This window comes from Trichosurus vulpecula, chromosome 2, assembly GCF_011100635.1.
Source record: "Trichosurus vulpecula isolate mTriVul1 chromosome 2, mTriVul1.pri, whole genome shotgun sequence".
Lineage (NCBI taxonomy): Eukaryota > Metazoa > Chordata > Mammalia > Diprotodontia > Phalangeridae > Trichosurus > Trichosurus vulpecula.
In genome coordinates, this window is record NC_050574.1 from 38,189,883 (window position 1) to 38,217,872 (window position 27,990).

The 27,990-nt window shown below is 42.9% G+C and overlaps 2 protein-coding genes across 2 annotated transcripts in view; both read right to left on the reverse strand.

Annotated features, from left to right (window-relative positions):
• The window catches only part of DHX34 (DExH-box helicase 34), a 56,099-nt gene extending 28,137 nt beyond the window's left edge, over positions 1–27,962 (reverse strand). The window contains exon 1 of the mRNA XM_036745842.1: positions 27,929–27,962. The gene's annotated coding sequence lies outside the window, so the exon portion shown is untranslated. The remainder of the gene's footprint in view (positions 1–27,928) is intronic.
• C5AR1 (complement C5a receptor 1) lies at positions 460–27,990 on the reverse strand. Its single transcript, XM_036745843.1, has 2 exons — positions 27,929–27,990; positions 460–1,978 (listed from the first exon to the last, which is right to left on the reverse strand). Exons 1-2 carry the CDS (start codon positions 27,936–27,938, stop codon positions 936–938), a joined length of 1,053 nt encoding a protein of 350 aa, XP_036601738.1. The 5' UTR covers positions 27,939–27,990; the 3' UTR covers positions 460–935.

Below are 27,990 nucleotides of genomic sequence, written 5' to 3' on the forward strand. Positions count from 1 at the left end.
GCCAGCTTTGAACTCGGGTCCTCTTGACTCCAGGGCCGGTGCTCTACTCACTGCGCCACCTAGCTGCCTGAAAACCAGACTGCCTCAGCTTTTTTTTTTTTTTGAGAGGGGAAGGCAGGGCAATTGGGGTTAAATGACTTGCCTAAGGTCACACAGCTAGTAAGCGTGTCAAGCAACTGAGGCCAGATTTGAACTCAGGTCCTCCTGATTCCAGGGCCGGTGCTCTACTCACTGTGCCATCTAGCTGCCCCCATTTCTATTTTCTTAAGGCACCGGTTCAGCAAAATGAAATTTAGACACCTTGACCTAGCTGGAGATGAGTTTGACTGGTGATGTGCCAGGCGACCCCACCAGGGCAGATTCCCTGAGGGATTTGGGTGGGGGAAGAAGCCACTTTTAGACCATGTTTGGACATCCCAACCCTGCTGGAACACTGGACAGAGTGCACCTGTACTCCCATTCAATTCTGACCAAAAGATTTATTGAAACAAGGTGGGGAAGATTCAAGAGTTGGGGGGGGGGGCTGCAATCCAGGAGGATTTCCTGGAGGAGGAGGTAAAGAAGACAGCAGAGAAGCTCAGAATTGGGTCCCCCTGGGGAATGAGGGCATTCAGAGAAGGCCTCCAAGAGGGACTGGGGGGGCTGGCGAGGCATCCATAGAAGATTCTCTGGGGAGAGATAGTAGGTCCATTTATTAATCCCATAGAGCCAGGCGTTGTGATAAACACCAATGATCCAAAGAAAGACAAAAACGGTTTCTGCCTTCAGAAAGCTCGTAATCTAGCTGGAGCCTAGGAGAGGCAGGTGGTTTAGTACAGGAGTGAGAAGAAGAGAAGCAGCTATCCACAGGCCAAGCTTGACTGTTCCTCCAGAGAGAGGAGGGCCCTTCACACTGCGGCGTCACCGCTCCCTCCGAGAGGGGCCAGAAGTCAGCTTCACAGCTGCTCCTCAGGGACCACTGTCGATGCCATTGTAGATCGGCTGAAGGACTTGCTCTCCCGCCCCACAGAGTCCTCCATCAGAACATTCCGGAGGTTGGTGCATACAGAGTAGCTCACCAAACGGCCCTTGATGCCTTGGCCTGCAACCAAATAGATGATTGGGTTGACGCAGCTGTTAACATAAGCCAACGCGAGGGCTAAGCTGTCCATCTTGTTTGCCCAATAGTAGAGGACGGAGCCCCATTCACTCACGGCTATCAAGATGCCCACAATCTGATAGGGGGTCCAGCAGATGAAGAAGCCCACCACCACAGCCACAACCACCTTGACGGTCTTGTAGGAGCGAGTGGCCTGGCGTCTCCACAGACGGTTGAGTAAGAGCATGTAGCAGACGGTGATGATGGCAAGAGGGACCAGGAAGCTGAGCAGGAAGCGAGAGATTGCCACGCTTAACTCGACTGCTTTGATTTCGTAGCTCACCCCACACTGCCAGCTGGGAGGGAAGTCTTCCTTCACTAGTTGGCGGTACAACAGGGAAGGGATGGTCAGAACCAAGGCCAGCATCCAGGCCAAGAAGCAGGCAGAGCCGACCATGCACACAGTGCGGTGGTTCTGACACCAGATGGGCTTCATGACCAGTAGGCAGCGATCAATGCTGATGACCATGAGCAGCAGGACACTGGCGTACATGTTAAAGAGGATGACGGAGGGCAGGAAGCGGCATGCGGCTTCGGTGAAGGGCCAATGATCATGCAGGATGATGGGGACGGCCAAGAATGGGAGCACCAGACAACAGAGCAGGTCGGCCAGGGCCAAGTTCAGGAACCAGACCGCATTGACCATCTTTCGGGCCTCAATCCCTGTCACCCAGATCACGACAGCATTGCCTGGCACACCCAACAGGAAGACCACCAAAAAGACCAGGAGGGAGATTATCGCTGACACCGAATATCCCTTGACCCCATCCACAGGAGTTTCTCTGGTACTGTAATAATCATCCGGGTATTCAGTGTCATTCGACATGAAAAGCACAATGCCTGGTAGGGACCAAACACAAGACCATCAGTGACAACAGCTAGCTCCTTGTTGTCATTACTCAGTTGCTTTTCAGTCTTCGTGACCCCATTTGGGGTTTTCTTGGCAGAGACACTGGAGCGGTTTGCCCTTTCCTTCTCTAGCTCATTTTACAAATGAGGAAACTGAGGTAAGCAGGGTTAAGTGACTTGCCCAGGGTCACACAGTTAGTGAATTTCTGAGGCCAGATTTGAACTCAGGAAAACGAGCATTCTTGATTCCAGGTACCATGGTGCTGCTTAACTGTCCCATATAGAACCTTAAAGGGCTTTAAATCTATTTTCTCATCTGGGCCTCATAACCATCTGAGCCACTCAAGTTTGACGATATTACCATTGCCATTTTTATAGAATTAATGAGTAATTATACAGGCTTCAAACCCAATTCTTCTCAGAATCAGGAGTTCTTAACCTGGGAGTCTGGGAACTTCATTTTTTTTAAATATTGATAACTATATTTCAACATAATCCGTTTCCTTGGCAGTCCTATGTGTTCTATTTTAGGCCGGCTCTGGACCCGGAGTCAGGAAGACCTGAGTTCAAATCGGACCTCAGACACTTAGTGGCTGTGTGACCCTGGGCAAGTCACTCCACCTGTTTGCCTCAGCTTCCTCATCTATAAAAAGAACCTGAGAAAGAAATGGCAAAACCACTCCAGTATCTCTGCCAAGAAAACCTCAAAAGGGGGTCATGAAGAGTCAGACATGACTGAAAACGAAACCACAACAATGTATTTTAAGTATTTAAAAATGGTGTTCCGAAAAGGAGTCACTAGCTTTCACCAGACTGCCAAATGGGGCTGTGGCAGCTAGGTGGCTCTGTGGATGGATCACAAGGCCTGAAGTCAAAAAGATCTAAGTTCAAAGCCAGACTCAAGCATTTACTAGCTGTGTGACCCTGGGCAAATCCCTTAATTCTGCCTCCTTTTCCTCAGCTATAGAATGGGGATAACAGAAGTACCTACCTCACAGGGTTATTGTGTGAGGATCAAATAAGATAATATTTGTAAAGCAATTAGCGCGATTTCTAGCACATATTAGGTGCTTAATAAATGCTTGTCCCCTTCCTCCTTACGTGAAAAAACTTTAAAACCTCTGTTTCAAATGATTTTCATTATTTTTTCTAGTTCTATAAAATAATTCCTTAGTAGCTTGTCATGAGCCTGAATAAATCAATTTAGGTAGCATTGTTACTTTTATTATTTTGGCAGAGCCTACATGAGCAACTAATATTTCTTTTTTTAAAAAATTAAATTCATTTTTTTGTTTTTTGTTTTCATTATTCACTTCTATAAGATTTTGAGTTCTAAATTTTCTCCCTGTCCCTCTCCTCCCTCCTCCCCAAAATGGCATGCAATCTGCTGTAGTCTATACACGTACAATCATATTAAACATATTTCCACATGAGTTGTGTTGAGCAATTAATATTTCTATAATTATTTAGGTCAAATTGAGTTAACAAGCATTTATTAAACACCTACTATATGCCAAGCATTATTTCTGAAAAGAGTGTCTTATAGTTGCATTCATACATTTCTTGAGTGCGACTTGGTAGATAGACTCCTGAATATTTCATATTCTCGGTAACTATTTTGCATGAAATGAGCCTAGGTCTTCTTAACTCCAGCTCTCCTGCTTCCTTCACTATACCAAATGGTATAGTTTTGTAACTCTACCTCTGCCCAAACCAGAAATGGTCAGTTTGGTTTAAAAAAAAAAGTTTGCTTCACAAATACAGGTTATGGGAGTCTTCAAAGACCATAGTTCCCATTGGGAAAGATCTGGATGTCTTAGTGGAGCACAAGCTCAGTGTGAGTGAATGGAATGATTTGGCAGCCACAAAAGTTAACGCTATTTGAGTTTTCATGCAGAGAGATGCAGTTATAATAACCAAGACTGGTCTTAGAGAGGAGGTGAGAAAATGTATGTAGTCTATGGGTGTAGAACATAGTATATATTCAATCAAGAAGCATTTCTCAGGCAACTTAGTGTCACAGTGTATAAAGTATTAGGGTTAGAGTCAAGATCTGCCTCATTCGCCTTGGGACCCTGGACAAGACATTTAAACCCTCTCAGCCTAATAACACCTCCTTCATAAGACTTCTATCTGAATCAAATGTGTGTAGGGCACTTTGCAAACCTTAAATCTCTATATAGTTCTTATTACTATTAAGCATCTACTAGGTGTATCCATGGGGATACAAAACCAAAAGTGATATGGTCCCTGTCCTCAAGGGGCTTCCATTCTACTAAAGAAGATAATATATACACAGGTACATATAAAACACACACAAAATCAAGTCAAAGTAATTGGTGGGGGGAGGATGAAAGGAGGGACACCAGCAGCTGGAAAGGCTTCCTTGAGAAGGTGCCATTTGAACAGAAGGTTGAAGTAATCCAGGGATCAGGGATCCTCCAGAGTAGGTGAGCCGGGAGAGCATTACTGGCACAGGACACAGCCAGCAAAGAAGTGGGGGAGGGAGTGTTGTATTGTTGTGTGTTGGCTACTAGGTACTAGGTGTATTGGGGCTACGTTGTGAAGATCGTTAGATATAAATATTAAATATATCAAAGAGTAAATATAAAGAGTTTTTCCTTAGTCCTAAAGATCAGAGTTTACCAAGTAGAGCTGCAATGTAGGAAAAAACATCAGTTTGGCTGCTGGGTGAAGGGTGGCTTAGAGAGGAAAAAAGCTTGAGACCAAGAGGCCAGTTGGGAAGCTACTGTAATTGCCCGGGCTGTGGAGTGATAGAGGCTTGAACTAAGGCAGGCGTGGATGTGTCTGGTCGTTAGTTTTACGGAACTACATTTTTTCCCCTTTCTTTGATACAAAGGATGACTCCACAGATAGGGGAAGAGGGAGTGATATATTTAGAAATTAAAATAACATTAAAAAATTTTTAAATTGGTGTATTTCCTATCTAAGATTGAAATTAAACAATGTTTTAAATATGATTCCTGAGAGGGGGAAAAATAACAGCTGCGGGGGAGGAGGTATCCAGAACAAAGGTGATGACTGAGCTACCATAGGTTATCCTGGTCAGGTCACATGTAAAGAATTTTATTCAGTTCTGGCTACCATATTTTAGGAAATAAGGAGACAACCTGGAGTGCAACCAGAAGAGTTTGAACTTGAGGACTGGACGCCAGCCAATTTAACATCTATTTAAGCATCGATTGCCTGCGAGGCATGCTGGGTGCTGAGGATGCAAACACAAGAGATAAAAAAAAAAAAAAGACCCTCTTCTGAAGAGGGTTCTATTTTTCTAGGGGATGCAATGTGTTAATAGATCAAGAAAGATGTTTTGGGGAAGGTAGAGAACTAACAGCAGTGGAAGGAGAGATGGCATGAAGGAATCCAGACGGGCTTCATGGAAGAGGTGGCCACTGATTAAGCTGAGCCTTGGATTTTAAGAGGTGAAGGAAAGGGGGCGATGCTTCCCCACCATGGAGTGGGAATAGCCCCAAAGGCACATAATGGGAGATGGGAAGTTGAGGTCAAAGAACAGCAAATGCAGCATTTAGGAAGAAGAGTCACACAGAATAATAAAGCCAGACTAGGAAGTGCTTTAAATGGGAATCTGAGGAGTGTGCATTTTATCTCAGAGGCAACAGATTTGGAGTTGGAGGACCTGGATTCAGATCCCAACTTGGCTGCTTATAACCTATAGGACCTAGTGTATATCAATGAATCTCTCTGGGGCACATTTTCTTATTAGGTAAAAAATGGGGAGGGGCGTTGAATGGTTACAAAAATATTCAGAGCAGCATTTTTTATTGAACTAGAAACAAAGGGGGTGACCATTAATTGGGATATTGTGGAACAAATGATGGCCCATGGATGTAATATAATACTGCAAGAAATGATGAAAAGGGAGATTCCCTTTAAGGCAGTAGGTGGTGCTGCTGTGGACAGAGTTCTGGGCCTAGAGTGAGAAAGACCTGAGTTCAAATTCAGTCTCAGACACTTACTATAGCTGTGTGACCTTGGGCAAACACTTAACATCTGTTTGTCTCAGTTCTCTCATCTGTAAGATGGGGATAAAAATATGGTTGTTGTGAGGATCCAATGAGATAATATTTGTAAAATACTCAACACAGTGCCCAGCATGACATTAAAAATAACATTAGTGACTTCGTTTTGCCTTTATCCACCATTTTGTGAAGATAAGTTTCGCCTGATTTTGGAGAAGTTACAAGATTACTCCCCCTCCCAAAGGTTACCAGCTTAAGGAATGTCACAAAACTACCCCTCACCCTCTCACCTCTGTGTTTCCTGATCCCCTCCATCAATAGTGTGTGTGTGTGTGTGTGTGTGTGTGTGTGTGTGTGTGTGAGAGAGAGAGACAGAGACAGAGACAGAGAGACAGAGAGACAGAGAGACAGAGACAGAGACAGAGGGCATGGCAATCTTAAGAAACAACTTTGTTGGGAAAAATCAGAAAAGAGGGTAAAGTTTCAAAACAGCTCTCCTAGCTATTGATAATATCAAACAGGGACTTTTTAATTAAATTTTCAGTGGGAGATAAGAATGGAAAACTTCACTTCTATGTATCTGTCTTGTCACATTATCTGTGTTTTGTGTCTTGGTAAATCAAACTTTTTCCTGTGGTCTGATCAATCAAAGGAAATAGAGTGTAAAAAGTGAAAACTTTTGACAGACTTCAAAAAGAAAGCTCTCTTTCTCTGCCTTTCTAACTCTGGCTAAGCTGGGGAGGTAGACAAGAGACGCAGATGAGAAGAAAAGCAATCTTTGTTTCCAGTCTGCAGAAATTTATGGCATTGTAAACCAATTAGGGTTTTTAGAAAGAAGTTTTTGATACCGTTCAGATAAGAAGGATTTGAAAAACTTTTTAGAGAAATGTTTGTTAGCAATTTCAGGCAGATGTATTCTATCAAGTTATAACATTTACCCAATGGAAACTCTTAGAAGCGAATATTGCCACATAAAATTATTTGGACAAGCATGCTAACTCTCTCATCTTTAAAAGGATGAGATTCACCCCGTAGGGCCTTCCAAGAACCAAAGCAGAGGAATAAGAATGTGAGAGTAAGTAAGGATTTCTCAGGGTTAAAACTGTAGAGCATAATAAATGCCTCAGGGGAGAAATTAAACACACACTCTATCCACCCTTTGAAAGTATCAGGGAGGGAGGTATTGCTATATTAAGAAAATAAATGGAATTGATTTGGTTCATTGAGTTATTTTTTTAATGCCAGCATGGATTTTAAAAAATGAGCTAACTGAAAAATAGCGGGCCCTGAAATTTGAAGAATAACAGTAAATGGTCCTTGGGAAGATGAAAGTTCTAAATATTGCCATTTGAGTTTATAAACCCAAATTTGATTTGTTTGGAGTTTTGTCCTGAAACTAAATTATGTGGTCTCATTTACAGTGAGATATGTTCCTTTACTAGGAAAATCACAGTAAATTAGAACTTACTGCAAAATACATTTGCTACTTAGCAATATACTGAAAAATGCATGGATCAGGAAAGATTGGATAAAGATCCAGTATTAGCTGTGTGACTTAAGCACATTATTTTTTCTGTTTGCCTTAGTTTCCTCATCTGAAAAGGGTACAAAATAGCTATCACCTCCCAGCGTTGTAGTGAGGATCCACTGATTGCACAGGGTTTGGCACAGTGCCTGGAGCATAGTAAGCACTATATAAATGTAACTACTATTATTATTATTTTTAATTGAATGTAATTACTCCATATTAGATTACTCTATACTGAGTTTAGATGTGATTACTATAGAATGCCAAAAGTGATAAAAATGAATGACTATGTAGGAAAATTTGGAATTTCATTCTACTGAATTGATGCCACCTAACTGGTAATGAGTTTTGTTTCATGTTTTAAATTCAGGATATTGTGTATGTTATTATTATGTCTCTAAAATTTCTTTTCTTATAATTGTGAAATTTGGGGGAGCCATTGTATCAAAAATACTGTTAGGAATGTAATTTCTCTTTTTATATTGATGCTGCTAGATTATGAATTGAGCTGTTTGAAGAATACAAGGAAAATGTGTGAAAACTCTTAACTATTTATTAGGAGTATATTTTGCTTTAAAGTGGACAATAATAACATCTTACTGTTGGGAGAAAAGTAGCAAAGTCTTTTCTTTAAGTTATCTTAATCTGTAAGATTCCTCAGGGCTTTCTGTTGGGGCAGAGTCATAAGATCTGATCAGTCCTGCTGACCTCGGTGTGTCAAAGTTCTAAAGCACCAAAGCTGGAGAAACTAGGACCTCTCTCAGGCAATGTGGGGAAATTTACAAGTTTGCTTGAAGTAAAGAGTGAGTTTCAGCTAAGATTATTTAGCCATCATTTATGAAAAATTATGAAACTGTAACTTCTGATAAATAATCTCTATTGAAATTACACCTTTGAGCCAACTTAGTAACTTAAATAGACCTTAGGTGCCCAGAGGGCAGAATAAGGAGAGTTTACAAAGAGATTTAGGCTTAAGATCCAGGCCACCTTGGGAGGCACTGGATTCCCTCTCCCTGAAGGTCTTCAAGGGAAGCCAAGACTTACTCAGAACATTATCAAAAGGGTTGAATGTCTACTCAAAGGGCAATTGTTAAGGGTTCAAAGCCCATGTGGCAAGAAGTCTCCAATGGAGCATCCCAGGGATCTCTGCTTGATCTTGGGCTGTTTTACTTAATTTATCAATGACTTGGATAAAGGCATTGATAGCATGCTACTCAAAACTGAGAGATGACATCAAGCTGGCAGGAAGTCAGGGAAACACCCTGCATGGCCATCAGGACTCAAAAATTGCTTGACAGGCTAGACTAGATTTAGGCTGGATCTAATAAAAAGAAAGTTAATAGGGATACAAGTAAAGTCTTGAACTTGGGCTCAAAAATCAGTCATAAGTATAAGATGGGGAAGGCACAGTTAGATGGCAGTTGTTCTATAAACATCTGGGGGTCAGAGTGGCCCATAAGCACAATATGAAATAACCATGTGATGGGGCAGCCAAAAATGCTGCACCAAACGGGTCTTCCAAGAATAGGGAGGGATGGTCCCCTTTTTTGCAGCCCTGGACAGACGTCATCTGGAGCACTGCATTCAGTTTGGGGCACTTCCAGTTAAGAAGGTGTTTAGTAAGCTGGGGGGTCTCCAGAGGAGAACATTCAACATGGTGAAGGGTCTTGAGTCCATGCCATATAAGAATTGGTTGATGCATGACTAATGTGAAAATATGTTTAATAAGATATAAAGCCTATGTCAGATTGCATGCTGTCTGAGGGAGGGAGAGAAAACTTAAAATTTATGGAAGTGAATGTTGAAAACTAGAAATAAATAAACTTTAAAAAAAATTTAGAATAAAAAAGTAAAAAAAAAAAAGAATTGGTTGATGGACTGGACACATTTAGCTGAAGAGCAGAGACTCAATGAGGAATGGGATAGCTGCCATCCAGTACCTAAAAGGCTATATGGAGGAGAGACTAGACCTGATGCATTTGGCACCAGAGGACTGAGTCAGGAACAATGGGTGAAAATGGCAAAGCAAGAGCTTCTTAATGATTAGAGAGATGTCCAAATGGAATGGGATTCCTCTAGAGGTAACTGTCCTTGGAGGCTGGACAAGCAATTGTTGAGTGAGTTCTAGCAGAGATTCCTGTCAGGCATGGGTTTCACTAGAAAATTAGTGAGGTGCCTTCCAGAATCCAAGTCTGATCCTGACTCTGGGTATGAGTTGTCCTTAGATGGACAACACCCCTCCCAACTCAGATTGTGTGACCCATTATACAAGAAGGGGATACTGAGGCTCAGAGAAAGGAGAACCTGTAGGACTGAGACGGGGCAAGAATACTTGGGAACAGAGGGCATATGGGAGTGATAGACTTCTTTAATAAACTGGCAAAAGCAGGAACGGAGGGGAAAGCAAGGGATGTAGAGAAGAAGAGACAGAATCATAGGGATATTAGAACCTAAGACATGAAAATGGGGATGGGGTAGCACTGAGGAACAGGGAAAGAGAGAGAGACTGAAGAGAGGAGATGGGAGATGGAGAGATGGAGAGGAGAGGACATGTAGGGAAAGAAAAGATAAGAGACTAAGCAATAGAGAAAATGGGGAGACTAAGGGCCCAAGAGAGGGGAAGACTGAGGAATAAGGGGAGGGAGAGACTTAAGGACAAAAACAGAAAAGATAGAGAGACAAAGAGAGGGAGGAGACTGAGAGATAGAGAGAAGGCAGAGATTGGGTATCATGGAAAGAGGATTTGCAATTCCTGCCGTCCCATGGAACACGCTTAAGAGCTGACTTTCCTGGTTCTGATCACCTCCATGGGAGCCTTGGGACCAGCTTCCAGCCAGACTTTGATTCAATGCTGAAAGGGCTTGGCATTTTGCTATGACGCGGCAGACCCTGAGTGGTCCCTCGGTCTCCCCCTACCCTATAACTGGGAACTCCATCAGTTAGGAGAAGAGACAAGAGTCTGACTAAGGCTCACCAATTCTCTAAGTGGTATCCTATCTCTGAGATTTCCAGTAAAGGATGGGAAGGACCGGCTTTTCTCCACCCCAGCATCATGTTGATCACGTCCATGCGGCAGCAAATGCAGTTTACTGAAACCCCCAGATCTTTGTTTAGGTAAGCGGCTGTCTAATCATGCCTCTCCCATAAGATGGGTTGTGTTTTATGGATTTCAATATATCAGTGGACGGGGGTGGGAGAGGAAGAGGAAGCTTGCATCTATACATTCTATTTCCTTTTCTACTTTTGTCTGTTTTTTCTTGATCTTAAGCAAATGAGTACCTGTACCAAGGAGGTAACTTTGTGAGTTCAAAAATGGTAGCAACTGCTACATTCCTAGAGATGTCCACAGACAAGAGAAGTGGTCCATGTATCAGGAGTTAAGTTGGACAGTGCAGAGTCTAAGTGATATACAAAATGCCTACTTAGCTCTTCTGCCAACTGCATTAGGTTCTGATAAGGTTTAAATATCACTCTCAATTACAGTAGTAATAGATTAAGTTACTGAATCCTGTTTTGAGTTATTCTGTTAATGCGGGCTGAGAGTCTTTTTATAGTTGTTAGCATTTCTTTTGTGGGTAAGAAGAAAATTACCTATCATATACCTGATTCATGTTGGACACCTTTTCACTCCTTTTTTGGGGAGGCTCTTGACATGAGACACAACCTAAGCTATAAGTACATTTTTTATCTGGAGCACCAGGCAGAGGTTTAGTGAGATTAAAAAATATGATAAAAAGTGAACCCCATCTTTCATTAAAGGCAGGCTCCCCAGGACTGAATCCAATCTAATCCACATGCCTGAATATAGAACAGAGTGAGGGTGCACTATCCCAGCACCTGTGAATCTACCAGCTGTTCCTCTAGGTTAGATTTCCATAAACTGATACAAAATGAAATGAGGAGAACCCAGAGAACAATTTGCACAAAGTCGCAAAGGAAGCAGAAACAACCACCACCACCACAATAGCAAAGAGCAATGTGGAATTATAATGACCAAGCTTGGCCTGGGAGAGGATTTGAGGAAGTACACTTACCTCCCATCTTGAAAGTGGTAGAGGGCCATTGGAGTGGATTATTGTATATACTGTCAGATACCACTTATCTGTGGTTGGCTTGGTTTTATATACCTCTTTTATTCTTTTGTTACAAGGGATGGTGAGGGGAAGGGAAAAGAAGGATGAGGGAGATATTTGGTAAGGAAAATAGTATCGATTAAAAATGTAAACTATATCAGTAAATTCAAAAACAAAGAATGCAGTAAAGATGCCTAGAAGTTCACAAGACAGAAAATCCAAGAAAGAAGCCAGCAATAAAACCCATGACCTCGGATATCCCTACATGAATGTACCACATATAGGTAACAAGCAAGAAGTGGAGACATTAATGGAAGGTGGTTACTATGACCCTAGAGTTATCTGTAAGACTTGATGGTATAGAATTAATCAATCAATCAACAATTATTTAGTAAGTGCCTAGAGTAGCTCCAGGGACAGAAAGAGTCAGGGAGACCTGAGCTCCAGGCTCAGATACTCACTAGCTGTGTAACCCTGGGTAAGTCACTCACCAGTTTCTTCAACTGTTAAGTGAGGATACTAATAGCACCTACCTCCCAGGGTTGTTGTGAGGACCAAGGGATATACTTGTAAAGTGATTTGCAAACTTTAAAGCACTGTATAAATGCTATTATTATTAATACTATGTTCCAGAAACTGTGAGGTGCTGAGAATAGAACTCTAGATTGAACTATGGGTCTGAAAGGGACATTCATTCAAAACAAAGAGGAAAGGAGAAGGGGTGGTAGCTGGTTTTGAGTTGTAAAAATAGATATACTTGGAATCAGGTGTGTGTTGGAATTAGCCGTAACTTTTACCAGAGCTGATTGTATATTGTAAGCATTTACACCTCAGAAACCATCAGTCCTAAATATACATACATATATATATATATATATATATATCAAAAGAAACCATCAGCCCTAAAAATATATATATCAAAAGAAACCACCAGTCCTAAAAATATATATATATAACAAAAGAAACCATCAGTCCTAAATATATATATATATATCAAAAGAAACCATCAGTCCTAAAAATATATATATATCAAAAGAAACCATCAGTCCTAAATATATATATATATACCAAAAGAAACCATATATTGTCTATTGTTTCAATAAAAACCTAAGGTTGGACAGCCCTGCTCTAGACTTAAGAAAATTATAAAAATAATGCAGATTAAACTTAAAAGTATGTGTACAGAACTCCCCCTTCCCCTTCCTCAGAGCCTGGTTATTTACCAGCACACTCTTGTATTGATCTATAAGCATTCTCAGTAGAAATGCAGGAAGAGGCTCAAGGAATGAAGTCATGCTCAGACGAGAGGCTGATTAATAATAATTTAAAAACTGGAATCTGTACAGCTCTTTAAAGTATGTGGAGTGCTTAACAAATATTATCTCATTTGGGCCTCCTAGCACCTTTTCTTGAACTGATGCGGGGAAATCCAGAAATGAGATAAGGGAAGCATAAACAAAAATGTTTGGTTGAACAAACAGAAGAAGAAAAAAAAAAGTGAGTTGTCATCAAAATACTGAGTGTCCCAAAAATCTTAGTGCAGATAAATGAGGTTCCAGTTTAAAAATATATATACAGGTAGAAACCTCTGATGAGTATAAGTCTCTGGCCCAGATGAACTACATCCTGAAAAAACTGGCATTGTGTGACTGCTGAGCCACGATTATTTGATATTTGAAAGCCACAGATATTTGAAAAATCACATGTCACATGACTGGTTTGCCTTGATTTTCATAAAAAGAAGGGGTGAAAGAGAATGGAGTATGAAAATTATGGGCCAGTAAGTTGACTTCATTATCTGCCAAAATTCTGGGAAGAATTAAAGGCATGGCTTGTGAAAAAAACAGAAGAGGAAGCAGAGATGACCAAACCAGCTTGGTTTCATCAGGAAGAAGATCATATGCGAAAAAGCCTAGGGAAGCAAGTCTCAGGAATTATCCGACTCAGCAGCTTAGTGTTCAAAAACTTTGAAACACAAATGACTGGGGGAAAGATTACCCATTCACCAAAAAGTTACATGAAAACTAGAAAACAATTAATTGGACAGAAATTAAGTTTACACTAGCATCTTACACCATATACCACAATAAGATCCATTTGGATATTTGAATTAAATGTAATTAAATGTAAACAGCCAAATCATTTTTTTTTAATTTGGGGAAAATAGAAAGACATACCTTTCATAAACTGTAGCTGAGGAAAAATCCTTAACTAAACAATGGGTGGAGGAGGGATCATAAAAGACAAAATAGACAATTTTGACTACATAAGATAATAATATTTCTGCATGAATAAAATCAATACAGCTAGAATAAGAAGAAAAACTGAGTAGAAAAAAATCTTTGAAGAAAAAGTCCTATATTGGGGTCCAAGGAAACCAAGGAGGCACCACTGGCTACACAGTTCACGAAGTAAAGACGGAGACGGGGGTGTTAAGCAGATTTTTGGTCTCAATATGAGTCAGAGGCATGATACGGTCAGTGAGAGCAAAGCAGTGTCCACAATAAGGGAAGTGATAGTCCTACCCAACGCTACCTCACCCCAGGCCCTGTTTGGAGGATTGGCTTCACTTTGGGGCCCCTCGTATTAAGAAGCTGAGGACGTGAAGAGAAGAGAAATCAAGATGGTGAAGAGATTTGAGTGGAGGGCCAGTGAGGAGAGGGAAATCAGGATGGTGAAGAGACTTGAGTGGAGGACCAGTGAGGAGAGCTTGAAAAAAAACATAAAGAATTTGAGGTTGTTTAGCCTGGAGGAGAGAAGGTGTGAGGGGGGAATGGTAGCTGCCTTCGAGGCTGTCCTGTGGGAGGCAGGATTCCACTTGTTCTGTTTGGAGCAGAAGGGCGACAAAGAAGCGAGTGTAGGCTGGCTCCCAGCTCCATCAGTCACTTACTTCCCCATGGCACCTTGGCCAAGTCACTTTGCCTCCAAGCCTCAGTTTCCTCATCTGTAAAATGAAAGGGTTGATCTATAGATGACCTCTGGGGTCCCTTCAGCTCTAGAACTAAGATCTGTGAAAGGAAAGAAATGTCCTAACCTCCACACTCTCATACCTGCCTCCTCTAATTATTGAAGTAGTTGGATAGGGACGTGGGACGAAGCATATGTCATCAGACACATTGAGTGGGTTGCTTTGTTTTGTTTAACCATGTCTTAGCTAGGAGGGGAAATTCTAGGGAGGGAAGGAGTGATATCATTGTTTAAAAAAAGACCATCAGTGATAGCTAGTGATCCACCTCCAGAGAAAGAACTGTTGGCATTCAAATGTAGATGAAAGCAGACTTTTCTTACTTTCTTTATTATTCTTGGGGGGTTTTTGGTCGGCATATTATGGCTAATATGCAAATGTTTCACATGACCGCACATGCATAATCTATATCAAATTGCTTGCCTTGTCAAGGAGTGTGGCAGGGAGGGGAGAAAGGGAATTTGGAAACCAAATTAAAATAATAATAATAATGTCAAAAATTTTGTTTATGTGTTTTATGTGAAAAAATAAAATTAAAAAGATTTTTAAAGCATTTTAGCTTGCAAAGCACTTTATATGGGCTATCCCCTTTTATCCTCACCAAAACCCTGGGAGGTAGATGTGTTATTATTCCTATTTTTCATATGAGGAAATAAAGGGACGAGGCAGAGGTAAGTGACTTGTCCAGAATCACACAGCTAGTAAGTGTCTAAGGCCAAATTTGACCTCAGGTCTTCCTGACTCCAAGTCTAACATTCTATATCCACTAGGCCACTTAGCTGTCTCAATAAAATACTTTAAAATGTTCATAAAAACTAATTAAGTGAATACTTCTAAGTTAATTAAAAATTTTAATTGAATTAAATTTTTAATTAATTTACAATGTTTTGATTAGAGTGATTCCCGAGGAGAAGCAGGCCATGGTTCCTTCTAAATCAAAAGTTTTGAGATTCTGTGATCAGGATGGTGAGAAAGTATGGAAGTGTTGGACTTGTGCCTCGGGACAAAGTATCCACATGGACGAGACCATAGACCCATGAGGAAAATGAAGGCAGGAAAAGACTTTCTCGATGAGGAAAGCTGGCCCAAAATGGAATAGATGCCTTAGAAGGTAGCAGGCCCTCCTCCCCAACCTCTGCCCCGGCTCCCCCAGCAAAGCTGGGGCGGTCACTCTTGGGGACGTTGTAAAGGGAACTTCTGGGCCTCGCAGAAGCAGAGAGTCTGTTTCTGGAAGTCTGAGAAGACAGAGAAAAGAGACTGAGATAGAAGGAAGGAAAAATAAGGTCGAGAGAAGAGGGTGAGTGTGGGACTGAAAGGGAGGACTGAAAGACAAAGAGAAGACAGGGTTAAGGATAGAGGAACGTAGAGAGGAGAAACTGAGGGGGAAATAGAGGCTGCTGGGGAGGGGCAGAAAAAGAAGTCAGAGGGAGCTAGAATAAAGTCTAGAGAGAGTTAGGAAGGGACCACGGAGGTGAGGGAGAGAGGAAGGGACAAAGAGAGGTGAGCCTGAAGGGCAGAGATGGGAGACATTGAGAGACACAAAGACACTGGGGGAAGGAAAGAAGGACAAGGGATGGAGAGAGGGGGCAATGGGGAACAGGTAGGGGGAGTAAGGTAGAGAGAAGAGGACCGAGGGACAGAAAAAGGGCAGAGGGAAAGGAATGGACGAGGCTACGGGACAGAGAGAAGGGAGACAGGGGAAGGGGGCAACAGGAACCCAAAGAAAGCAGAGACTGAGGGGCCGAGCTGGACAGAAGAGGAGCTGAGGGGCAGAGTGGAGTGAGGGGAGGATAAAGGACAGAGGAAGAAACCTACAGAGAGAAAGACTGAGGAACAAGGCGGGAAGGGGGAAGGGGACCTGAGGACCAGAAACAAAGATTGATTTCAATTATGCAAACAAGGGCAAGCAGAAAGGGAGAGAGAAGGGAGCACGAATTTATTAAGCACCTACTGTGCTAAGTGCTTTGCAAATAGTATCTCAATTCATCCTCACGATAACCCTTTGAGACAGGTGCTATTCTAATCCCATTTTAGAGTTGAGGAAACTGAAGCTGACAGAGATTAAGTGACTTGTCCAGGGTCGTCTACCAAGGAAGTGTCAAAGTTTGGATTTGAACTCAGGTCTTCCTGACTCCAGGTCCAGCATTCTATCCACTGTTCCACTTGGCTGCCAAGGGAAACTGTTAATTGGATAAAAAAAAATTGTTTGTATCAATATCTCTGATAATATTCTAATCTCCAAAAGAAAAAGAGAATTAACACAAATACACCAGACCAAGAATCATTCCCCAAAGATTAAGCGCTCAAAGGATGAGAACAAACTTCTCAACAGAAGACATGCAAAAAAAAACTGCCAAGCATAAGAAAGATCACTCCAAATCATGAATAATAAGAGACACACAAATGAAAACAACTCTGAAGTTACACCTCATACCAAGAAAATTGGCCAAGGTGACAAGATTAGAAGAGTATTTTGGAAGGGCTACCTGCAGACAGGTACACCAATACATTATCGGTTGATAAACTATTCTGAAAAGCAACTTGAAATTATGCTGATGGGAAAACGTAGCTAAAGCATCCGTGTCCTTTTGGTTGGTGGACAAAGACTTCAAGGAGGTTGAAGACAGAAAAGTCCCATATGTACCATGGAAGCAAAGTATTGGGGTCTCATGAAGAGATAACTGGAAATAAATAATGTATAAGACTTAGGAAAAAGTTACTAGGTTTCTCGTGTTTGTCTTTGGTTCTCGAAGAGGACCATGACATCAGGGAGATGAGGACATGACTCACAGTTGACTGTGATTTGAGGGAGGGAGGGCTGTGCAAGGTCACCAGCCTCACTTTCTCCTCCAGAGCCATCTGGGTGCAGTGACCTGATATTCACCAGGATGTCTGGAGATGGTCCAGGATGCAGTGGGAGACCCTGGCCCTTTCAGGCTCAGGTCTTTTCAGGTTTTCACTTTGAGTGAGGTAACTCCCATTCAGTGAATAGACCTATTTAAGAAGTGAGTCAAGAGACGGCCCCTCTAATCAAAATTTAACAAAAAAAAAATCAAACTGGGATGGGAAGACACTCAGGGTTCCTGGTCAAAAGAGAAACAGCTACTATTTGGCATTTACATTCACTCTGTGCTAGGAGGGCAGAGACCTATTGTCCATTCTATGAGCTCCAAGTGAATTGGGTTTAGGTCTTGGTATTAGAGAAAGAAATCTAGCCGGTAAACCCATATTGTTGGTAGAGGTAGCTAGGTAGTACAGAGGATAGGATGCTGTTCTTGGAGTCAGCAAGACCTGAGTTCAAATCCAGTCTCAGACACTTACAATAGCTGTGGGACCCTGGGCAAGTCACAACCCTGTTTACCTCAGTTTCCTCATCTATAAAAGAACTGGAGAAGGAAATGGCAAACCGCTCCTGTTATCTCTGCCAAGAAAACTCCAGATGAGAGTTAGACACAACTAAACAACAACACCCATCAATGATCGTTTGCATTTATCTCTTCCTGTTAGAGGTCAACATCACAAATTCTATCTCCCTTTTCTTATTTCCCTTTCCATTTGATAATGATTTATCTTGGTAATCTCTTTCTAACTTTAATGCAAACCCAAGGATATGAAACAATTTCCGGAACTTTCCAGAAGTATTTTTCGCAAGAGTATGCTAAACCTAGACTGCTTGAAGGCAGGGGATTTCCTTAGAGGTCATCTGTCCTCTAAATAGCCGTTTGATGTGATAAAAAATATATATATTTTAATAGCTTTGCTTAATACTTTTCCTTCCCAGGAAGGTGTCATAAAGGGTGGGATTCTGAGTCTGGAAGACTATATGGATGTCTTGGAAAGAATGGCCGCTGGAGATAGGGAACTTTCTTACTGGCGTACATGTGGGTACAAGTCCTTGGTGGAAAGAGGAGAGAAGGGTAGAAGGAAGAAAGGAGAAAGGAAGAGAAGGGAAGGAGGAGACAAGCATTGATGAAGCACCTACTATGTGCTAAGCACTTTTTTGCAAATAGTACCTCATTTAATTCTCACAATAACCTTTAGAGGTAGGTGCTGTTATTATCCCCATTTTGCTGATAAAGAAACTGAGGCAGACAGCACTTAAATGACATGTCCAGGGTCACAGAGCTGGGAAGTATCTGAGGCTGGATTTGAACTCAAGTCTTCCCTACTCCAAGCCCAGTTCTCTCTCCACCATGCCACCTCTCTGCCTCTAGGATAAACATTTACGCTCAACTTGATTTGTGCTCCCCTGAATGCTTGCTGGGGGATCTGAGACCTTGGAAAGCATCAGACTCTAATGTTAGTAGAGGAATTCCTAATTTGGGGCACACACCAAAGAGCGTGATTATTGAAATATTCTCTCAAGATTGAAAACTGTCTGCGTAAACCAAGAGTTTTGGTTGTGGGATCTGGAAGAAGAAATGGACAGGAGTATCGCGTGGGAATTATGAGGCAGAGAATAAGAAGGGACAGCAACGTTCTCTGAGAGACCTTAGGATCCTAGATTTGGAGGTAGAAGGGCCCTTGGAGAGTATTGTTTGACACATGAGGAAACTGAGGCCCACAGAAGTTAAGTGACTCACCCGAGGTCTAGAAGGCAGGAAGTAGAAGAGCTGCATTTGAACTCAGGTCCTCTGCCTCTGGGTTATGATTTCCTTGAACTGCATCTAGTTCCCTGAACTATATGACTTCCTTTAAATTAAATAATGACATCCTTTCCTTTCCTTTCCTCTCCCTCTCCAATTCAAGGCATTCACAGGTATTCTCTTTTTCCTGTCAGCTTGCTGTAGGGTAACAAAAAGTGTCTCATTAAGCTGTGTGGGTAGAATGTAAGCTTCTTGAGGCCAAGGACCACAATGTAGGCTTTCTTGGTATCCCCAACCCAGCACTTTGCCTGGGACATACCTGCTTAATAAATTCTTGTTGATGTTGGTGATGCATACAAAAGGCTCTAAAAAAACTAACAAATTTTCTCTCTTACTTGGCTGTGAGGAAAGCAAAACTGCTGTAGGCCTCTAAGTTGGGAGGGAAGAGGAGGCCTTGACTCACTCTCCCATGTGGCCACCATGTGGCTATGAAAGCATGGTGCCAATGTGTCTTACTTATCTCTGTTGTGTTTTTTCTTTTCTGATCTTAAGTGAAGGAGTATTGGGAGATTAGACCAATTTAAGCTTCAATAAATCAGACAAGCCACCAGGAAGCCAACAATTGACATCCATAGCCTACCAGTAGGTTGTGTTTGTCCTTCATTCTCAAAGAGGACCACAACATCAGGGGAATGATGACATGACTTGAAGTTGACTTTGATTTGAGTGAGGGAGGGCTATGCAAGGTCACCAGCCTCACTTTCTCCTCCAGAGCCATCTGGGTCCAGTGGCCTGATATTCACCAGGATGACTAGAGATGGCCCAGGATGCACTGGGAGACCCTGGCCCCGTAACAACAGCAGTTAAGCCCAATTGTGGAGCCAGCCCTGAAGAGCAATCTGCTTGACCCAGCCCAGCAGACAATTGAGCCTCCATGTCCTGCTAGCAAGGGAGAAACTTGTCCTTCAGCCAGAAGTGGACTCAGTGGAACAAACATCTGGTAGAGGCCATCGTCCCTGGGGACCAAGTGGGCATGTAGAGGGGAGAGGGCACTCTGATTCCAGGTCATGTTTTCATATATATGTCCTTGCTACACTTGTCAGAACACATCCCTTTGGAAAAGCAGATTTCCATTGATTGGATACTTGACATTGAGGAGATATCAGCTGGTTTGATGGTACTGGAGAGATATCTGATGATTGACATTGAGAAGAACATACCAGATGGAAAACAGCCCACAAGTCCTCAAGGGTATCCCTAAAACTCTGAAGGGACAACCAGCACCTGTGCTCTGAGGACCCAACTGAACGGTGCTTGTCAGGATTAGAAGAATAAGGCCAGAGCCCAAGTGCTATATATAACAGAATGGTCATCATTGAAACTATACAGCATCAGACACAAAACAGATTAAGAACAAAATAGATGACCTGGAATCAGAAGCAAATTCCTGCAATACGTAGCATCAGATAAATTTAAGTTCTGAAAATATTAGGAGAGAAATATAATATTTAATTTTTAGAATGCTGAGAAAATTGGAGAGCAGTATAGTAAAAATGGGGATTAGAACTACATGACATAATAAATTCCAAATAGATTGATGATCTGAATTTTGAGAAAAGAAAGATGATGATGATGATGTTGAAGGAAAGGGAGAAGAAGATGAAGGAGGAGGAGAAGCAGAAGGAAGAGGAGAAGGAGATGATGATGATGATGATGATGATGATGGAGAAGGAAAAAAAGAAGAAGGAAGAGGAGGAGGAGAAGGAGATGATGGTGGTGGTGATGGTGATGCTGCTGCTGATGGTGGTGGTGGTGGTGGTAGTGCCGGAGGAGGAGGAGGAGGAGACAGACCTATAGGACTTGGCAAGGAGGGAAAACTAAAATTTTAGCTATATAAAGGCAAGAGAAATGGGAGACAGAAAAGCAGTGTCATGTAGTATCAGGGCTGGTGTCACTTCAGTTGATAGTCCATCTCTGACACATACTATCTGTATAATGATGAAATCATTGAATCCGGGGGAATGCCCACAGCCAACTTTTTAAGATTATATTTTGAATATCAGTGGCTAGTCTAAAAGAGGGGAGGAAGTTTCTACATCAGAAGTTCCCTATACTGATGAAACCATAGGATCAGAAAAAAAAACATGGCAAAACATTGAGTTTGATTACATAAAACTGATTTCTTCATCAAAGCTACACAATAAACAGGAAAGTAACACGTTAGGAAAAAATGCCCCTAACATTGCTGATAATCTGATGTAACAAATCTTTTTTTTTTCTCAAAGTTCATCCTACTTTATTTTTTTCTTTTTAATGTATATTTTATTTTTTCCCCAACTGCATTTTAAAACAATTTTTTAAACATGTAGGTTTTTTTTTTAGTTTTAAGTTCCAAATTCTATCTCTTCCCTTCCCCTCCCCCGAAATGGTAAGCAATCAGATACAGGTTATACGTGACATTCCACAAAGCTGTAAGAGTGAGCTCCATTCTCTAAGGGAGAAGTGGCTGGATCATACAAACAGGGGATTCATGGAAAAAAATGCAAATTAGCAGCAACCATCCAAAAAGCTGTTCAGATTCTCTAATAATCAGAGAAAAGCACATGAACACATTCTCAGGACACTGCCTTATGCCCATGAAGCTTAACTTCTGTCTACCTCAGTTTTTTCATCTGTAAAGTGGGGGTAAGAGCGCCTAGCTCCCAGAGTTGTTGTGAGGACCAAATGAGATGTTTGTAAAGCAGTTTGCAAATGTTAAAGCATTACATCCATGTTGGGGATGATGATCATGACGATAAGTCAAAAAATGAGATAGTTCAAAGCTGGCAGAGCTTTGGAAAAGCAGGAAGTTGAGGAAGCTGTTCTCAGAGCTATGAAGAAATAAGCCCAACTGTGCACAGAGATAGTCCCACTCTTGACCTTGCTCTCCCCAACAAGAGCTTTTCCATCATCAAGAATTCTCAAGCTCCTTTACCCAAGCATAAACTCTGGTTCTGTCTTCGCTCCCCTCCGACCTGCTCTTCATCCTCCCTGGGACCTCCCCTCCCCCTCTCCTTGTCTTGGAAGGTTCCCTGGCCATCTCCCTCGCCTCAATGTCCCAATCTCAGGCCTCACCAGCTCAGCTCCACCCTATCCTGTCTTCTTCTACACCTCGCTCTCTGCCCCTGAACCCCGCATGGCTCCCACCTTCCACCCCCCTTCTCTGTTTCCCATTTGCTAACAGACTGAACTGGGCTGAACAAGGTCACACAGCCCACGACCGTGACGTTAAATGACAAACTGATGTGACCCAGTCTCCAGGGATCCTTCACTGCAGCCAGGCCATGCTTTTACTCCTCCTACTGAAGCCAGGCCAAAACTTCTCTCCCCCAGCCTCTCAGGACCACCTCAGCTGAGGATGGCAACTCCTCTTTTACTGAGAAAACAGACGCCCATTGTCTCTTCCTTTATGTCTCTGATGAAGATGGAAAGGAATAAGCATTTATTGTCACTATGTGACAGGCACTGTGCTAAGGGCTTTACAAATGCCTCCTCTGACCTTCACACTAACGACCCTGAGATATAGGAGCTGTTATTTCCCTCATTTTTCACTCTTCAGACAAAGGTTAAGTGACTTATCCGGGGTCACACAGCTACTAAATGTCTGAGGCCGGATTTGAACTTGGGTCTTCCTGACTTCCAGTGCAGCACTGTCTCCATGGTCCTTCTCCTTGCCAAGGCATCTCTGACCCCTCCCTCTCTTGTCCTCTTTAGCAGATTGCTCCCACTATCATCCCCCTTCTCTCATTAATCTTTAATCTCTCCTTATATGCTAGTTCCTATGATGTCCACTCTTCCCCATCTTTATTTGACCCTTCCATTCCCACAAGGTATTGCCCTACATATGGGGCAGCTAGGTGGTTCAGTGGACAGAGTCCTGAGCCTGGAGTCAGGAAGATATGAGTTCAAATCTAACCTCAGACACTTACTAGCTGTGTGACCCTGGACAAGTCACTTAATGCTGTCTGCCTCAGTTTCCCCATCTGTAAAACAGGAATAACAACTGTACCTATCTCACAGGGCTGTTGTGAGGACCAAATGAGATATTTGTAAAGCACAGTGCCTGGCACATCGTAAGCACTATTTAAATGCTAGCTATTTTTATTACTATGATTACATCTCTTCTACTTTTCTCAGTAAAACTCCTTAAACAAATCACCGACCCTCTATGCCTTCATTTTTTCTCCATCTCTTCCAACCTTCTACACCCTGGCTTAACGTCATCATTCCAATGAAACTACTCTCCCCTAAATCACCAATGATCTCTTAATGAACAAATGGAAGGTTCTTCCTTAATACTCCTCCTTCTTGGCCTCTCTGCAGCATTCAATGCTGTGGACCACCTTTTCCTGGACGTCCTCTCCTCTCTAGGTTTTTCTGACGACGCTCCCTCTTGCTTCCCTCCTGTCTTTCCTCCTGATCGCTCTTCCCCAGTCTCCTTGTCTGGAGTGGGAGAAAGCCCAAGCCTCTGTTCTAATCCCTCCCTCATTCATCATTATCTCTATCCCAGTGATTGCCACATCTATATATCCAGCCCTGACCTCTCTCCCGAGCACCAGTCCCACATCACCGACTGCTTCTTGAATATTTCCAACTGTGTGTCCTATGAACAGGTCGTGATGGGTGGTCTGGAGCGGGGTGCCTGGGATGGTGTCTTCCCACATAGAGAAGCTGAGGAACCCACTTCCAGAAAAGTCATAACAATGGGAAATCGTAAGGCCTTGGGGAGACTGTGGAGTATGCATGGACATTCTGCAACTACAGGTAAGGAGGAGCCCTGTCCAGCTGGCTATATCACCAGAACTGAGGGACTCTACAAGAAGGCCAAGTCAGATCCAGCTTATTCCTTTCAGATGTGCTCCTTGGCTCATAACATCTCATGAGAGTCTATCCTGTAAGGGGAGAGACCCTGGGGCCTCTTGCCCTCTGAGATCATGCAGTCTTGTGAAAAGGCCTCAGACTTTGACCCCCATATTGATTCTTTTGCATTCTAGGTGAAGGGGGTGAATCCTCCCATCTCGTGAGCTTTGAAAGGTCAAGAGGGCATCTGGACATTCCAGCATTCCAGAGCTGTAGTATCCCCCAAGGAGTGACCTCTGGAAGTAAACTTTGGCCATCAGTAACTGAGATACAGACTCATCAAGCAGGCCTACCATATGTGGACATGAGCTTGGTTGGACTAATGTGATGTAGCAACAGAGCTAAGAGTGTATCCCTTAGGTACTAGACTGAAACATTTATATTTTTGTTGGTCACTGATACCTGATGGCAGGAGATAAAAGATGCCCCAGATCCCTCAAGGTACCTTAGAATCCTGGAGGGGGGGGCAGACATAGCCTGCCTGGTTGGGAAGAGTGAGCCAGGCCTAGGTCACAAGGCCTAAAACAAAATTCATCTCCTTTCCTCAAATATCTAGCACTCTTCTGAACCTACTGTGGAGGGTCCCACCATCCTTCCAACAACCCAGGTCTGCAACCTTAGTATGACGTTAGATTCCTCTCTCTTACTCATCTCACATAGTCAAGCAGTAGCCAAAGGTTGCCATTGCTACCTCTGTGACATCCCTAACGTCCATTCCATTCTCTGCACCCACACAGCCACCACCCCTCACCCACGGACCAATGGCCCCTGGGTAGGTCTCCTCAACTCATCTCTCCCCACTTCCATTCCTCCTCTGCTTAACTGCCAAAGTGACTTCCTGCATTACAGATCTGACTAGGTCACCACCTCCAAAGTCCCCTCGAAAAACTCCCATGGCTTCCCATTACCTCCAGAATCAAAAATTACTCTTGTGTTTGGCATTTTTTAAAACCTTTGTGCCCTCGGCCCCAACACACCTCTCCAGCCTTACTGCATGCTACTCTCCCCCATAAATGTTTTGTGCCGCCAAGTTGGGCTTATTACTGTCGCTCCTACTTTATATTCCACCTCTAGCCCCTATTCCTCTGCAGTGGCTGTATGCCATTCAGGGAATGCACTCACTCACTCCATTACCATTTTTTAAGCCCTTATTATTTGCCAGGCACTGTGCTAAGTGCTTCCCATCCAAAAAGAGGCAAAACACAGTCCCTGCCCTCAACCAGCCTACAATCTAATAGGGAGAGGGGGAGGTAACATGCAAACAAATGCATACAAAGCAGACTACATACAGGATAAATAGGAAATAATGATTAATGTTGTCGTGTTGCTCCTGTGTTTGTCCTTCATTCTCAAAGAGGACCACATACCAAATAGGAGATAATGGACAGAAGCACTGGAATGAGGAGGTTAGGAAAAGCTTCCTGTAGAAGATGGAATTTCTCTCCAAATTCCTATTTTCCTTTAAGACTCAACTTATGAACTCTTTCCTGATCCTCTAGCTGCTGATTCCTTCTCCCACAAAAAAAAAATCACCTTGTATTTATTTTATTTCTCTATCTAGGCACCGTTTCCCATGGCTAGACTATTAAGTTTCTCAAGGACCGGAAATGGTTTCACCTTTTTTTTTGTTTAGCCAACAAAAAGCCTGGCACACAAGCAGCTCCTTAATAAGCACATATCAGTTGATTGATTTGGGGAAAGGAACTCAGAACTCTTCACGTTGCTGGGCCCAATAAGTAACATCACTGCTAGCAGCATCCGTACCCCAATGACAGCACCGAAAAGAGAAGTGAGACCTAGCTCTGCGCAGATATTCCTTTGTAGCAAGAACTTCAGACAACTTTTGCCCGATCAATGGAAAAAGGCCAAACAGATCGTGTTACGTTCACGGAAGGGAATGTTATTCAGCCATCATCATTACCGCTGTGTCAGGCGCTGCGTTAAGTGCTTTACAAATATCCCATGTGATTCTCACAACAGCAAACAGGAAGCATTCAAACAGATACAGAAAGACTTGTATAGAGTGAGACATTGTGAAGAAAGAACCAAAAAGGTGGAAAGAAACAAGCATTTATTAAGCACCTACTGCATGCCGAGTATTGCGCTAAGCACGCTTTACAAATATCATCTCATTTGAGACTTGCAACAACCCCAGGAGGTAGGCATTGTGATTCCCATGACACAGTTGAGGAAACTGAAATCAAGTGACTTGCCCAGATGTCTGAGGTTGGATTTGAACCCATGTCTTCTTCCAGATGCCAGACCTCACTAATGTTCCATCCACTCCACCATCTAGTGGCCTGGTGAAGTAGAACACTCTGTCTCAATGTACAGGTACTGGAAGACCACCCTAACACCAACTGGTTCCAGTCACAGGCCAGTAATAGCACATACACACACACACACACACACACACACACACACACACACACACACACAAAAGAACATGGAAACAAGGATGATGTGGGTGCTGCCATGTGAACGTCAATATGCACATCTTTGGGGGAGGGTCAATCAACTGTAAATAGCAGAAAGCTTGCAGAGGAAACCTGCCATCCTAGATAAAGGGCTGGGTTTGGTTGGAGTCTGGAAGACCTGAGTTCAAATCTCTCTTCTGAGCCTGACTAGCTATGGAAGTGGAAGGAAAAGATCACCCCCTTTCCTGAGTCATAGACGGCTCCAGGCCCTTTGCAGAAAGGGGGAGGGGGGAAGAAGACTGAAGAAATTACAGTTCCTTGCATAATCATCTCCTCCTTTCCCCTCTTCCCTTCCCCCTGCCTCACCAGCCCCCTATACTCCCTTTTTCCCTTTCCACAACCATGCACCATCTTGGTGGGTTGGTTTCATCGTCCAGGTTATTGCTTTGTTACTTAATTTATTTTTGTTTTACGGTGGGGATTAGTGATCAGAGCTCATCCCTATGAATTCAGCCCAGGAGGGAACATCTGGTGAGGAAGTTCACCCAACAAGGCAACTCTTTCATGAGATACAGCCTGGGGGGAATTGAGAGTTGAAGGGACTTTGCCAGTCACACACCACTGGGCATCACAGACAAAGGTGGTCCTCTAACCACTAAGCCATGCTACTTTTGTTTGCTTCTTATACTATTGTTTCCTATTTTAATATCTACACTTGTCAATGGAAATTAAAATGTGTTTTTAAAAAGAGAGAAGCAGAGAGAAAGAACCACAAAAGACAGACAAAGAGAATGGAAATGGAATGACTGAGTGGAAGAGGGGGGAGCACGTGAGATCATCAGCACAGATGGGAGAGATTGGGGGGCAAAGACAGGGTGAGACTGACAGGCAGAGACAGAAGTATCCAAGGAAAGAAGGAAGGAAGAGCAGCAGCTGGGAGGACACTGAGGGACAGACACAGGGATGCTGGGGGACAGAGAAGGGGGACAGGAGGAGGGAGGAACAAAGAAATGGGAGACGGGACCAGAGGAAGGAGATGAAGTGTCTAAAATGGAGGAGGGAAAAGGAAGGTGAGGGTCAGAGAGATGAGAGACAGGAACAAGGAGTAGATAGAGAGGGAAGGGGGGGTACAATGAAGGGCATAAGTACAGAGAGACAGAAATGGGAGAGAGACTGAGAGATAAAGGGAGGATTGGGGGACAGAGATGGCAAGGCTGAAGGGAAAGAGGACAGAGAGGAAAGGGGGGAGACAGGGACAGAACAGGAAAATTGAAGTGATGAGAGGGGATACTGAGGGACAGAGAAAGGAGACTCACCAGGGGCATGGTTAGAAGGGGACTGAAAAACAGGGAGAGTGAAAAATGTAACTGAGGGACAGAGAAAAGGGAAGACAGTGACAAAGGTGGGGAGTGGAGGGAGACTGAAGAAAGAGAGGGGTTACAGAGGAGCCTCAGAGAGAGGGGCAAACTTACTTGATTCCATGTCGGGCCAGTAACAGTGGCTCTGAATTCAGCTCTTCCTTTTTTACCAACCA